The sequence below is a fragment of the Sander lucioperca genome, chromosome 11, assembly GCF_008315115.2.
Source record: "Sander lucioperca isolate FBNREF2018 chromosome 11, SLUC_FBN_1.2, whole genome shotgun sequence".
Classification (NCBI taxonomy): domain Eukaryota; kingdom Metazoa; phylum Chordata; class Actinopteri; order Perciformes; family Percidae; genus Sander; species Sander lucioperca.
In genome coordinates, this window is record NC_050183.1 from 26621261 (window position 1) to 26634272 (window position 13012).

General features: G+C 43.3%; 1 protein-coding gene across 2 annotated transcripts in view; it reads right to left on the reverse strand.

Moving 5' to 3' along the window:
* Positions 1–13012, reverse strand: part of LOC116058793 (capping protein, Arp2/3 and myosin-I linker protein 3-like) — a 45459-nt gene that overhangs the window by 4773 nt on the left and 27674 nt on the right. For both annotated transcript variants that reach the window (XM_031311681.2, XM_031311680.2), the window contains exons 24-35: positions 12215–12313; positions 12005–12124; positions 11223–11336; positions 10971–11146; positions 10748–10835; positions 8456–8575; positions 5679–5745; positions 5141–5328; positions 4647–4726; positions 1623–1796; positions 862–1060; positions 20–764 (exon numbers count right to left, since the gene is read on the reverse strand). In XM_031311681.2, coding sequence (XP_031167541.1) covers positions 20–764; positions 862–1060; positions 1623–1796; positions 4647–4726; positions 5141–5328; positions 5679–5745; positions 8456–8575; positions 10748–10835; positions 10971–11146; positions 11223–11336; positions 12005–12124; positions 12215–12313 — 2170 coding nt within the window. The remainder of the gene's footprint in view (positions 1–19; positions 765–861; positions 1061–1622; positions 1797–4646; positions 4727–5140; positions 5329–5678; positions 5746–8455; positions 8576–10747; positions 10836–10970; positions 11147–11222; positions 11337–12004; positions 12125–12214; positions 12314–13012) is intronic.

Consider the following 13012-nt stretch of genomic DNA (forward strand, 5'->3'; position numbering starts at 1 on the left):
GCGGCCGACAGTGAAGTACCTCGTAGAGCGTCTGAGCTCTCGAGCCGATGTCTCTGCCTCAGTTTGGACAGGTTGGGTTTGCTGCTCTGCGGCGGGGGATCGGGTTTAGCGCAGGGAGGGGCTCGACCTCCTCCTCCTCCTCCGCCGCCCCTCCATCCCTCCGTGAAGCCTCCGCCAGTGTCGGGACACATCTGTCTGTCTCCCTGCGCATCCTGCTGATGCCAGTCTGTAGCAGCCGCCTCTGCGCTTTTCAGAGGATCCGTTTCCTGCTTCGGCGAAGGCGTCCTGTCCGACGGGTATGGAGGCAGCGGCCTTTGAGCCAAATGAAGCGCATGCACTTGTCTCTCTGTCTTCCTGCTTCCATGTCTGTTCTCAGTCCACTGGTTGTCCACCTGTACGTCCGTCGGCCTGTTCTCCGACCACGACCTGTCTATCTGTCTGCCGCCCATCCACTGTCTCTCTATTTTTCTGTCAATCTGCCGCTGGGTGTGTCTGTCAACAGTCCACTGTCTGTCCATGTGTCTGTCCGGGTGTCTACTCTCAGTCCAGTACTTGTCTGTTTGTCTGTCGGCTGTCCTTGCCTCTCCAAGCGATCTTTCTTGCAGCTTGCTATCGAACCGCTGTTTCTCTACGTGATGGTCACCCTGCCACGCTTCTATCCTCGGCTTGTCTGCATGCAGCGCGTCTGTTGTCCTGTGTTTGTCGTCCACGCAGTACCTGTCTGTCTCCATCGGATGTTCAAACACAGAGTCCACTTCAGATATCTGTCAAAACACAACAAGGAGAGGCAAAAAGAGAAGATCATACCCGAGGCGAACTTCTAACCGAATGAATGCTTTTGGCGGGTCACACTGACTGTACCTCTCTGGGAGAATAAAAGGGGTGTTTGCTTCCTCCCACGCCCGGGTGAGGGATGCCCGGCACTGGTGGCGGACTCAAAACGAGAGTATTTTTACCCTGGTGATAGTTCATTCTCTCATCAGCCCCTTCGCCCGGGGATCCAGCTCTGGCAGCGGCTCTCGGCGGCTGAAGGAGCGTGTATACATTCTCTGTGGCTGCCCTAAAAGGTTGCAAGACACTGAAGATGTTCAGCCTGCAGGAACAATTTGCTGCTGATATTTCCACAGATTTAAAATACAGAAACAAAAGTAACACGCTTTGAGAACAGTGTAATTAGGAAGTATCTTTTTTTTGGGGGGCAGAAATCAGCCATCTTGCTATCCTAATCTGTATTTGACATGCAGCGTGTTCATCTCTAATCACTTGGCTGACTGTTGGATCTGGAATCGGAGCCACCGGCTGTCATCTACAGCTGTGTACACTCGCTGGTATCAGCCTGCCTGCACTTTGGCAGCTATCAGCCATCTCTCGTATCAACAAAGAAAGGAAACGGGGTTTAGAGTGATATTTGTCAGACTATTTATGAAGTTCAGTGCTGCTGACTGTTCTTATAAGAACCAAGAAGAGATACATGTGAAGCTGAACAGTAGATTATAGAAGAATGAGTCATTTGTGTGTGTGATGTTATCTAGTGCATCATATGGGCATTGTGTTGTGTTTTCAAGGCCATACCTTTCTAAATGGAGAGTGTGTGTGCGTGTTGTGTTTGTGCATACACGAACCCTGTGGGTGCTGTAGCAACAACGTGACACCCGTCTCCATAAACCTCTGCTTCAGACTCCGGCCCCTGACTGGACAAAGTTTGGTTGCGGTTCTTACGGAAACCGAAGATGGCCAGCATATTTCTCCTCTTCTTCCTCCTCAGTGAGTGAGCTTTGTGCAGAGACGAGAGCTGACTGAAAGAGGTGAGAGAGGTTGAATGTCACACACACAGTCCAGTCATCTCTGTTAGGATGTCATGGAACTCATCACAGCCATCTACGCCGGCTTTTATTGTCTGCCTCGCTTCTGGTACATCTGCAATGTGAGCGTTGCTAGGCTACATCTCTGGCTACACAATGATTTATCTAAAGTGCACTTTTTTATTTTATGAATGCAATTATATTAAAAGCACTGACCTTACCTGATGATCTGCAGTGTGGAAGGGAGCAATGCTACTCTGATAAGCTGCGGCAGCTGTTCCAGAATTTAGCTCAACCAAAAATTAAAAAGCTTACCAAACTGCTGCATCCATACATCAAAGGGTCACTTTGGTGGTTGTGCATGTTCAAGCACATTCATTTGCATGATTGCTGTTGGACCAAACGTTCATTTCCAAAGCAGACCGATCACAAATTTAACAAAACCACCAGTTGCTAATAACAATCTAACATCCTCCTTTGAGCTGCATCCTGAATCTCCGAGCCCTTTGATCAACAACATGCAGTCACCGACTAACCAATCACAGCTTGTTACCCAGCCCCAAGTGCTCAAAAACAGCCAGCTCCAGCTCCTCTTATCATCAAAGAGGGACTCAACTTATGTTATGATTGAGCAAAGATGATGGACAGCAGATTGGAATGCCTCTGACTGTACGAGCAGCGCGCAGGATGTGCTAAACAGGCTGCACCTCGCCATGAGAGTAGTTCAAAGACAAAACACTGGTCAGAGAAACACTACCTTCTTGAATTATGAGAAATAATAACTGAAACATAAGCCAGTTGAAATGAAGCCTCAGTAAAGAAACTGTCAGAACGCAGCAGAGGAGTTGTTGGATTGTGTGGATGTGATCACAAGCATGGTGTTCATTGAAATGTCACTTTAATTAAGATGTGATATGGAAATTGCAGAAATGTAACAATCTTTTCATGTTTGCTCATGTCACGTTCAATAACGTTTTGTTTCTTATGCAAATAACACAGTTCAAGGAATACATATTTTACTTCAAATCTAAATTGAGCCTGATATAATGGATGGTATTCATAAGTTAGTGAATGAGAGACAGTAAAGACTTCTTTTATTAAACCAACATAAAATCAACACTTTTTTCGACACATTTTTCGATGCTTTTTTCAGGTTTTTTTAAAACATTGTTAGTGCCTTGTTTGATGCTTTTCTTTTTTTTTTGATTATTTTTTGGGCTTTTCCGCCTTTATTTGATAGGACAGCTAGGTGAGAAAGAGGAGAGAGAGGGGGAAGACATGCAGGAAATCGTTACAGGTCGGACTCGCACCCTGGACCTCTGCGTCGAGGCATGAGCCTCTCAGTATATGTGCGCCTTCTCTACCCACTGAACCAACCCGGCCACACGTTTGGCGCTTTTTTCAAAGCTTTATTCTGCTGTTTTCTAGGCTTGCGATGCCTTTAGTGGCTTTTTTCAATGTTTTTGCCGCTTTTGTCACTTTTATGTCATTTTAGTCAACATTCTTTGACGTTTTTTTTAAAGCGAAGAGCGCTGCGTTGAACCATCCAAGTTATTTTTGGGCAGTTTTGTTGAAAGAAACCCACATTTCTGTTATAGAAAACTTTGAAAAGGGGTCAGACAGGTTAAACTTTAAACCAGTTCTGTTGATTGACATGCCACTGAAGGCATCACCCAAGGTTATATCTTTATCTTTTGACAGTTACATTTCCATTGAAGCTTCACTTTTCACAGTCACTTGTTTTTACTGCGATAGTATAGTTTGTGTCTCTTGTTGTGTGCTTCTCTTGGTTCGCTACTGACACAGTTTCCCCCCTTCTGTAATACACTCACATAGGAACTATTATATCAATGGATGAATAGTCTATTATTCCCATACGCTACCTTTGGTAATAATTTGAATTTAGTACACTGCAGACTTTTCCCAAAGCTCACCATACATTTTAGAATGATTTCCTGTCAATGAATACAGTGATTTCAATCACAGATGTACAATTTTTTCAGTACACTTTGAAAATAGTGTGTTTTATTGACAAGCTATATTATTGGACAATCAAACCCAGAAGACAAACGATAAGTAAACATGTCTTCTTGTATTGTACTGGAAAAGGTTGCTGTTCAGCAGCTAACTCTCTCAGAAGTCCTTAAACAAGTAGTTTTTTCTAGCAGTTTCTGCTCACAGCTGCATTACCATGCGACAATAACTTAAAGGTCCCATATTGTAAAAAAAGTGAGACCTATAAAGCAGGTCGAGGTTAACACAGCCCATAATCAGAAACAGTGCCTTTATGAAACGAGCTGTCAGAACTTCTGTACGGCTGTGATGTCATAACTATACTATTTATAGGTAGAACGTGCTGCTACAGTGCCGTTACAGTCATTCCCCGGCTGCAATGACAGTGCAGCGACGCCAAGAGATGCAGAAGACCCGGAAACGGCGACCAATCAGAGCAGAATGGACTTTTTGGAACAGAGGGCGAATACAGATACATTCAGACAGACGGTATGAAAAATATACGTGTTTTTGGAACCTTAAAACATGTGAACATGTTCTAGTAGAAACCCAAAATACAAGTAGGAACCTGGAAATTAGCACAATATGAGACTTTTAAACGTGACAAAATGCTCACTGTGATGGATTACACAGTATCTCAAGCAAGTTTGAAGGCTCCGTGAATTGATTCAAAGCGTGGTAGAATAAATGAAAAATAATGACTGCTTAAAAAAAAAAAAAAGTAGGAACTCAATAGGGCGTGTTTCGGGAAACATTAGTCATTTCAAGTATATGTGATTTGTAGTTAAAACATGTAAATCGAAGAAGAGATAATAGTAAAGAAAGTCTTACCTGTCAGGGAGCACTCTTTTAGTATAGAAATCTGGGAGTCCATCATCAAGAGGGCTTATTCCTCCATTTTCACTGCAATGCTGCACACACACACACACACATACACACACACACACACACACACACACACACACACACACACACACACACACACACACACACACACACACACACACACACACACACACGCTTTTTTAGAGAGGTCAATTTACTTGCACTGGGTTTGATTTGTAAATGCTCTGTATGCAATAAAACAAATGGATTACACTGGCTTCAGTGAGATGACATAATCCAATTGCAGCCATCCACTTTGTATGGATTACCTCTGACAAAGACAGGAGTCACTGCCAGCAGGCGTGAACATTTGGAAATGGGAGAATTATGCACAGATAGATAGACAGATAGATAGATAGATATGATAGACAGATGTTTACTGGACCAATGTACAAAATTCACATTACTTTACATGTTACAATGTGTCAAACCCGCCTTACAGTCTCAGCAGGGATGTGCCCTCCTTTGTGCCTCCGCGGAGGCCTCGGCCGAACCCGCGTCACATGATGGAGAGGCAGACCCTGCGTAGGCAGCTCTGACAGACCCTCCCAGGATGCCGAGCGGGATAGCGGCGAGGAATACGATGGCACGGAGGGGGGTGGAGAGGAGCTGGAGTCGTCACACAGACCTGACGGCAGGTGAAGAGATTATAAGAGGATGTGAGGGCAAAAAAACGGAGAAGACACCGTAGAGGGGAGGAGAGGTGGGAATCGCAGGGAGCCGCCGTTTCCTCTTCAAAGTCGACAAATTCAAAAAAACAATCGGCGAGCGCTCTGAGATGTACTGACTGAGACTTGGCTCAGGCCGGATTACAGTAAGACAGCCATTAACAGACTTGTCAGATGAGAGAGACAGGAAAGGGGGGGGAAGAGTCAACAGAAAAAGCATTAATGGAGCCCTGAAAGAGACAGGACGGGGTCAGAGCGAGTCAGGAAAGAGGGGAGAGAGGAGGATAAGAGGAAATATAGCGGTACTCACTCAGCCTGGTGGAGACAGGTCGTATTCGTCTTGTTCTCGAGCTGCGCTTCTTAATGGCTATTGTGTCCTGGGAGAAAGAGAGAAAAAAACAATACTGAGATGCTGAGAGATAGTATCAGGGTAAGCCACACAAGCAGCAACGAGTAAACATGTCAAGTAGCACAAATGATACAAGGCCTCCTTTAGGCCAATCAGTGCTTTTGTGAGTGGAGTTTTCTCATTCAGGTTATGTTTAGACGGAAACGTGGCGTTGCGTTCTCACTTTTTATTCCGCGTTTAGACGAGCGTTATGGGGGGGGAAATCTGCGTGCATATGGTGACGCAAAACTGTGTGAAATGCAATCCACCAAGTCCGCGCGCCTGTGTAGAACCTTCCTTCTACTTGTCTCCCTCTCCTCCTCCTCCTCTCTCCCTCTCCTCTCCCTAGTAGAAACAAAAGCTGACAATTTTCTCTGGACAGACGAGGAGGTGGAGTTATTGCTCCGAACAATGCACACACAGACACACACACACACACACACACACACACACACACACACACACACACACACACACACGCACACACACACACACACACACACACACACATACACACACACACACGCGGCACACACACACACACACACAGTGTGTTTTTACCCTTTAGACGGGAACGCGACGGTGGAGCGTTTTTAAGATTTCCACTCTGGAGGGTGGTTTCACTTTTTTGCGTTTTTAAGCCCCAAAAATGCCGTCGCCGTCTAAACGAAAGGCACATCTGATCAAATATTTTAGCGTTTTCACCCGGGAGTGTATTTGTGTAAACAGGGCCTCAGAGTGCTGAATGACAAAACTGTCTGCTCTACCAGGTGAGCCAACCAGGCGCCCATGATTCATCCCTTTTAGATTACTTGATTTGTGCCAGTTTAATGCCAGTCAGGCTTAATTCAATTCAATTAAATTTTATTTATAGTATCAAATCATAACAAGAGTTATCGCAAGACACTTTACAAATAGAGTAGGTCTAGACCACACTCTATAATTTATAAAGACCCAACAATTCCAGTAATTGCCTTACAGTGTAGGAATTATAGGCCTTTTTGAAATTTAGACTTTCAATACTGTGCTCCAATCAAGCCAATCAGTGAAACGCTTCTAAAGGCCAACACACAATTGAATTGACACTACATCATCATCCAAGTATTGTTGAAACGTCTCCAGTAGAGGAGTTAGGGTTTTTCAAATTTTGACCTTTAGTGCTTGTGTCAAGTAAGTCAGTGTAATGTTTGAAATGCCAGAACCCAGAGGAACATCCATCATTCCATCTGTCCATCACTAAAGCCAGCTTCTTTGGTTAGAAGTGGGGCCCAACTTTATTTCTATAGTCAACAAGCAGAGGCAAGTGACCGTGTGTTAGTTGACGTATTCATTGATTTATATAAGATTAAAGACAACAAAGGTCTAATATCACGATTATACAATAGAATAAACTCCATAAACTGCTTGACTGTTCATATCAGACAGGAATGGGAGATATAATGGGAAATAGAATCAGGAGATAACTGAGGAGGAATGGAATGAGATATGAGAAAGTCACACTGATACTGCCTCAGGGTCTTGGCGAGAGTTGGAAGAACATAATATGATATTTTGTGACTCCAAAGTTGGAATTCACACAAAAGGGGACTAAACAAATCCTGGAGGCAGTGTGGTAAAAAATAGTCAATTTTTTTATGTTTTGGGCTTGTCCTTTAATTCTTTAGATACTGGCAAAAGATTGCTTAAGAGATAATATTATACCTGGGCAAAATACTTTAAGCCACTTTTTTCGGGATGGGGGCTTAAAGAGACAGACACTAAAATGGAGCGTTTCAAACAGAGGGTGAATAGTATATAGGTATATCCAGACTAGTCTATATCCTTGATGTTCCACTTCCAGGATTAGTCCGGTACCGCAGGAAATTCCGCCGGATGCATGTCTTTTCGCCAATGTCCGTTTCCTTCCGCTTCCTTTGTGTTGGCGTTCTAAACTCTGGTGGATTTCTGAGGACTATGGTTAACTGCTCCTCAGATCTCTGCAGGGTAAATCCAGACAGCTAGCTAGACTATCTGTCCAATCAGAGTTTTCTGTTGCACGACTAAAACAACCTTTGAACGCACACATGTTCCACCAAAACAAGTTCCTGCCCGAGGCTATTTTGCAGCGGCTCCGTGCGGAGCTTAGCGCTGCCCATGACGATTGTGATTGATTTAAAGAAATGCCAATAAATCAGAACACAATTTTATCCTATCCCAGAATTCTGTGGACTAGTCAGACCCTCCTCCGCAGCACTGTGGAGGAAGGTCTGGCAAAGCGAGACTAATTCAGACAGACAGTATGAGAAAAAAATTATGTTTTTTGAACATTAAAGCATGTAAACATGTTCTAGACGAAACCCAAATGACAAGTATGAACCTGAAAATGAGCATAATATGGGACCTTTAACTTTGAAAATATTAAGAAAAACAAAGTTGCAAAAAAACCTCTGTAACAACCATGACTTTTTTAAGATTCAAATAAAGAGAATGATGTAAAAAAAAAAAAAAAAAAATATATATATATATATATATATATATATATATATATATATATATATAGTCTGGAAGGAACAATATTTGATGGTGACTAAGCTGAGTTTGATGGGTTAAAATCTGAATAATGTGAAAAAGTGACACAGTAGCACCTGAGATACAAGAGGACAAATGGAAAGATGGATACCAGCCCATAAAAACACATTTGTCTGTATATTCATACTCACTATGCTGGTGCTGAGCTCCTCGTCTGTGATGTCCAGAGAGTCTCTATGTCTGTTGAACCTCCAGCCCGTCCCGTCTTTACATGTCCCCTCCCAGTGCTTCACATGAGACACCTGCCGAGTCTGAGACAGACAAAGCTCTTCAGTCCCTTTTCGCCCACCAGTGGTGGAAGAAGTATTCAGATCCTTTACTTAAAGGTGCTGTAGGTAGGATTGTGAAGATCCAGGACTTAGCCAAAAAATGTGAACATCGACAACTTCTCAGTCCCTCCCCCCTTTCCACTAAAGCCCAAAACGGTCTCCTAAGCCCCTCCTCCCACAAGGGAGAATGAATGCGTGTGCATGAGCAGTGATTGAAACTAGAGTTTAGATTCTCAACCCGAGCCCGAGCCCGACCCGAGCCAGACCGGACCTCGGGTCGGGCTCGGGCCGTTATTTTCCACCACATCCTCAGGCCGGGCCGGGCCCGGGCCAGACCCTTGATCAAGCAACTTTTTTTTTTTTTTATCCATTACCTTATTATCCTATTTGGGTGGGGAGAAAGCTATGCCATAATCAGAAATATTATATATATATATATATATATATATATATATATATATATATATATATAGGCTATATAAAAGTAACAAATGTGTACAAAAGTTAGGCTGCAGTTACAAAATGCAGCACTTCATGCGCGGAGTCTCCTCCTCTTGCACGCATCACACCGGGAGCTTGAAGATGTAAAGAAAAAAAGAAAAACAGGAGAATTAACTTTGAGCAAGTGTGGAGGAAAGTCGGAGGTATGGAAGCAGTTTAAACAAGTTGTGGGCAGTGACAACAATATGTTGTTCATCATTGTTTCTTTTTTTTTTTTACGTTTCTTCATTCAGATCCACTTGCGATCCGTTCCATTCTAAACAAACAGCAGTTTACAGGCTTCGTCCTTGTTGTATTATTCTAAACAGATTTCTGTAGTTCAAACAACTCTGAATTGTAGTTGAGAACGTCAGTTATAACGGCCCACGTATTAAAAAATTGTCGGGTTTAAATCGGGCTCGGGCTCATAATTACAGTTAATGTAATGTTGTGTCCGAGCCTGGGCCGGGCTCGGACACAACGTGCTCGGGCTCGGGCAGGTTCGGGCTTGATTTTTTGGGCCGATCTAAGCTCTAATTGAAACGCAGTTAGACACCCCCCCTGGCCTTGATTGGTGCATCTGAACAGGGAGCGGTGGATTTTTGCAAATCACACTACAGGTTGTAGGTGGTGCCAGAGGAGCCAGATTTTTTTTTTTAGATTACCTGCTTCATGTAGTTCTACTGGAACATAGGGTCAGTTTCAGCAGATATGACAGAAAGTTAGTTTTATAAGACTTACCTACTACACCTTTAAGTAAAACTACTAATACCACACTGTAGAAAATACTCTGTTACAAGTAAAAGTCAAAATAACAAAAATGTTACTTAAAGTATGTAAGCATCACCAGGAAAATTTACTTGAAGTATTAAAAGTAAAAGTACTCAATGCAAAAAAGTCCTCATATTTCAGAAACTGGAAACGATCCAAACAGTTCTATCAATCAACTAAGTGTTTAATGGTCTAATCGTTTCAGCTGGACTTAAAACATCGTATTTTATAAACTACATGCGTTTTGTGTGCAAAAATTAATTTGTAAAGTAACTAGTAACTAAAGCTGTTCAATATTTCCCTCGGAAATGTAGCGGAGTAGAAGTAGAAAGTGGCATGAAAAGAAAAGACGCAACTTAAGTACAAGTACCTCAAATTTGTACTTAAGTACAGTACTTGAGTAAATGTACTTAGTTACATTCCGCCACTGCCCCCCACCCAATCACTTTGTCTTAGACACTTTTACAACAAGTGTATTGAGCACAACCTGTGCTGTATTAACGCCACCCTCATGAGTGATGTAGCCTATTTCATCTTTTTATTACTGGAAGATGGCTCGGGTCTGTGTTGCTTGGCTGTGTTTTGATGCTTGCATGGCTTCTTATACTGAATGGGGATACTGTTGATGTGTAACTGTGCTAATGTCTTGCTGCTTCCTGTAGCTCTGGTGGCTTACTGAGAAAGCTTATTTGTTGCTCTAGCTGTCTCTACGGTGTCTTGTTGACTTCTGTCTGTATAGTTTAACCTGTTCTAATGTCTTGCTGTTTCCTGTTGCTCTGGTCTAAAATCAGCTGGCCAAAGGACTACAGTTGAAAATTAGCTGGATGGCTAACACTGACACATTTACAGAAATGTTGATTAATGTGTGTTGTCCTTTATAAAATAAAGAAAGAAAGAATTTACCAGGGTCTTATGGGTGGCGTAGAGCTCCTGCAGGATCTGGTCCACGATGGAGTTGGTGAGATAGGAAACCACCGACAGCTTCACTTCTCTGCAGAAGATTGGGTTAGGGGAACGGGAGAGACGGACGGGAAGAGGTTTGGTAAAAGTGAGAGGAAATCAATAACCTGCTTATCAAATCCAAGCCTTTACTGCTGCTCTACCCTTTTCTACATGTGTCTCTTACTCCAAGGCTCGGTGGATGTCCTGCGCTGCTCTTTCCATCAGAGCGGCCCGAATGGCCGAGCGAGGGATGGACACGCGCTCGGAGACGGATGAGAGTGGAGGACTCAACCTCTCCGCCGCAGAAGACGACAAAGGGCAGAGCTCGCGACAGAGAGACACCATAGAGTCCACGATCACCTGCAACGGATGCCAGCGATCAGTAACTCGGCCATCTGTGACGGACCGCGGTGTGAAAAGAGGCTGTTAGTTCTACCTGAAGCTCCTTGTCCGCAGCTTTGGCGAGTTCGCCAGCCAGAGAGTCCAGTCTCTGTCGCACTGGCCCGTCCACAGACAGCACATGAGCCAGCTCGCACAGGGAAGGGTACAGCTTGAAAGAAAGGAAAAGAATCAGATTCAAATTTCTGTGTTTTTATTAGAGATGGTCCGAAACCATTTTTTGTTTCCCGATATCGATTCCGATACGAGTGCTGATCCGATGCCAGTATGTTAAAAAAACGACATATATTTTATTATGTTTTAACAGCTGTATACTACTATCACTGTATGGGTGTAATATGATTGCTATCTTTGTTGTACGGTCTGACTCAGGTTAAACATGAACAAACACAAACAATGAACACCACAGAACTTCCTTGTATTACATGTTTGACAGTATGTCATAATGGGGAAAAAAACACATAATTAAACTACTTTAAAGTAGATTTTCTTTGGGGCTAATTTACGTGGTATCAGATTGTTGCATAAACTCCAGTACTTACCGATACCAGCATTTTAGGTGGTATCGGAGGCTTTTTCCGATACTGGTATCGGTATCTCTAGTTTTTTTTTTTTTTAAGATTATTTTTGGGGCTTTTATGGCCTTTAATCCTTTAGGATAGCTTAAAGAAAGGAAAGAGGAGAGAGAGGGGGTACAACATTCAGCAAAGGGCCATGGGTTTGACACGGACCTGTGGCCGCTGCAAAGGACTCAGCCTATGTGGGGCGCACATTCTACCACTCTACCATACTACCGTCACACATGTTCACATCACTCACAGCGCGGGAGTTCCTGGCCTCTTTTAAGACTTGTTTAGCAGCTTGAATCTCCTCCATCTCTCCGACGCCTCGCAGCACACACACCTGCTGCTGGACGCGCACGCAGAGGCGCTCCATCACCTTGGAAACAGACAGGCGGGGCAGTGTTAAGAGCGCAATTACACATAAAACACTCCTAAACATACGGCGAGGGGAGCGGATGAGTGCTACCTGCTCAGCAGTGCTGGTGACCAGTCCTTGGTGCAGCCGCAGAGCCTGCCTCTGAGAGAAGCGCTGTGTCTGGTTGTTCCTCACCAGAGAGCGCTGGATCTGTGCAGCAGAGAGGCAGAAGATAAGTTATAAACTGGACCACGAAAACACGAGGAGGACGGACAGGAAAGATGAGGCAGTGATGCAACGGGCAGATTGTTGAGGAAACAAAGTGCAATGAAGCAGAGTGAGAGGATGCAGTGCAGAGGCTGCTGTATCATTTTAGATTTCACATTCCTGGCCGCCATTTGCTAAAAGCATCTTAAGGCTGAGATGATCGTAGGATCCATCTTACAAACCCTCTTAACCCTCCTGTGTCCTCGGGTCAAATTTGACTCGTTTACAAAAACTTTCTATATCAGAACTATGACAAAAGAACATTGACAAAAGTGACAAATGTTGGAAAAAGCTGCAAAAACGCAGGAAAGAAATCAACAAAAATATATTTTTTTATAACGCTGAAAAAGTGACAAAAAAAACATCAAAAACATTGCCAAAGGTGACGAAAACTTGTTAAAAAAAGTGACAAAAAAATTGGAAAAAAGTGTGGGGGGGAAAACATCGAAAAAAGCGACCAAAAACCTGTTAAAAATTGACAAAAACATAATTAAACGGCCAAAAAGTGACAAAAAAATTGGAATAAAATCATAAAAACGTTGAGAAAAGTGTAGAAAAAGAACAAAATGTTGAAATTTCGACCAAGAAAAACACAAAGTTGCATGGTCAACGGGAAGACAACACAAGGGTTAAAACCTCTCT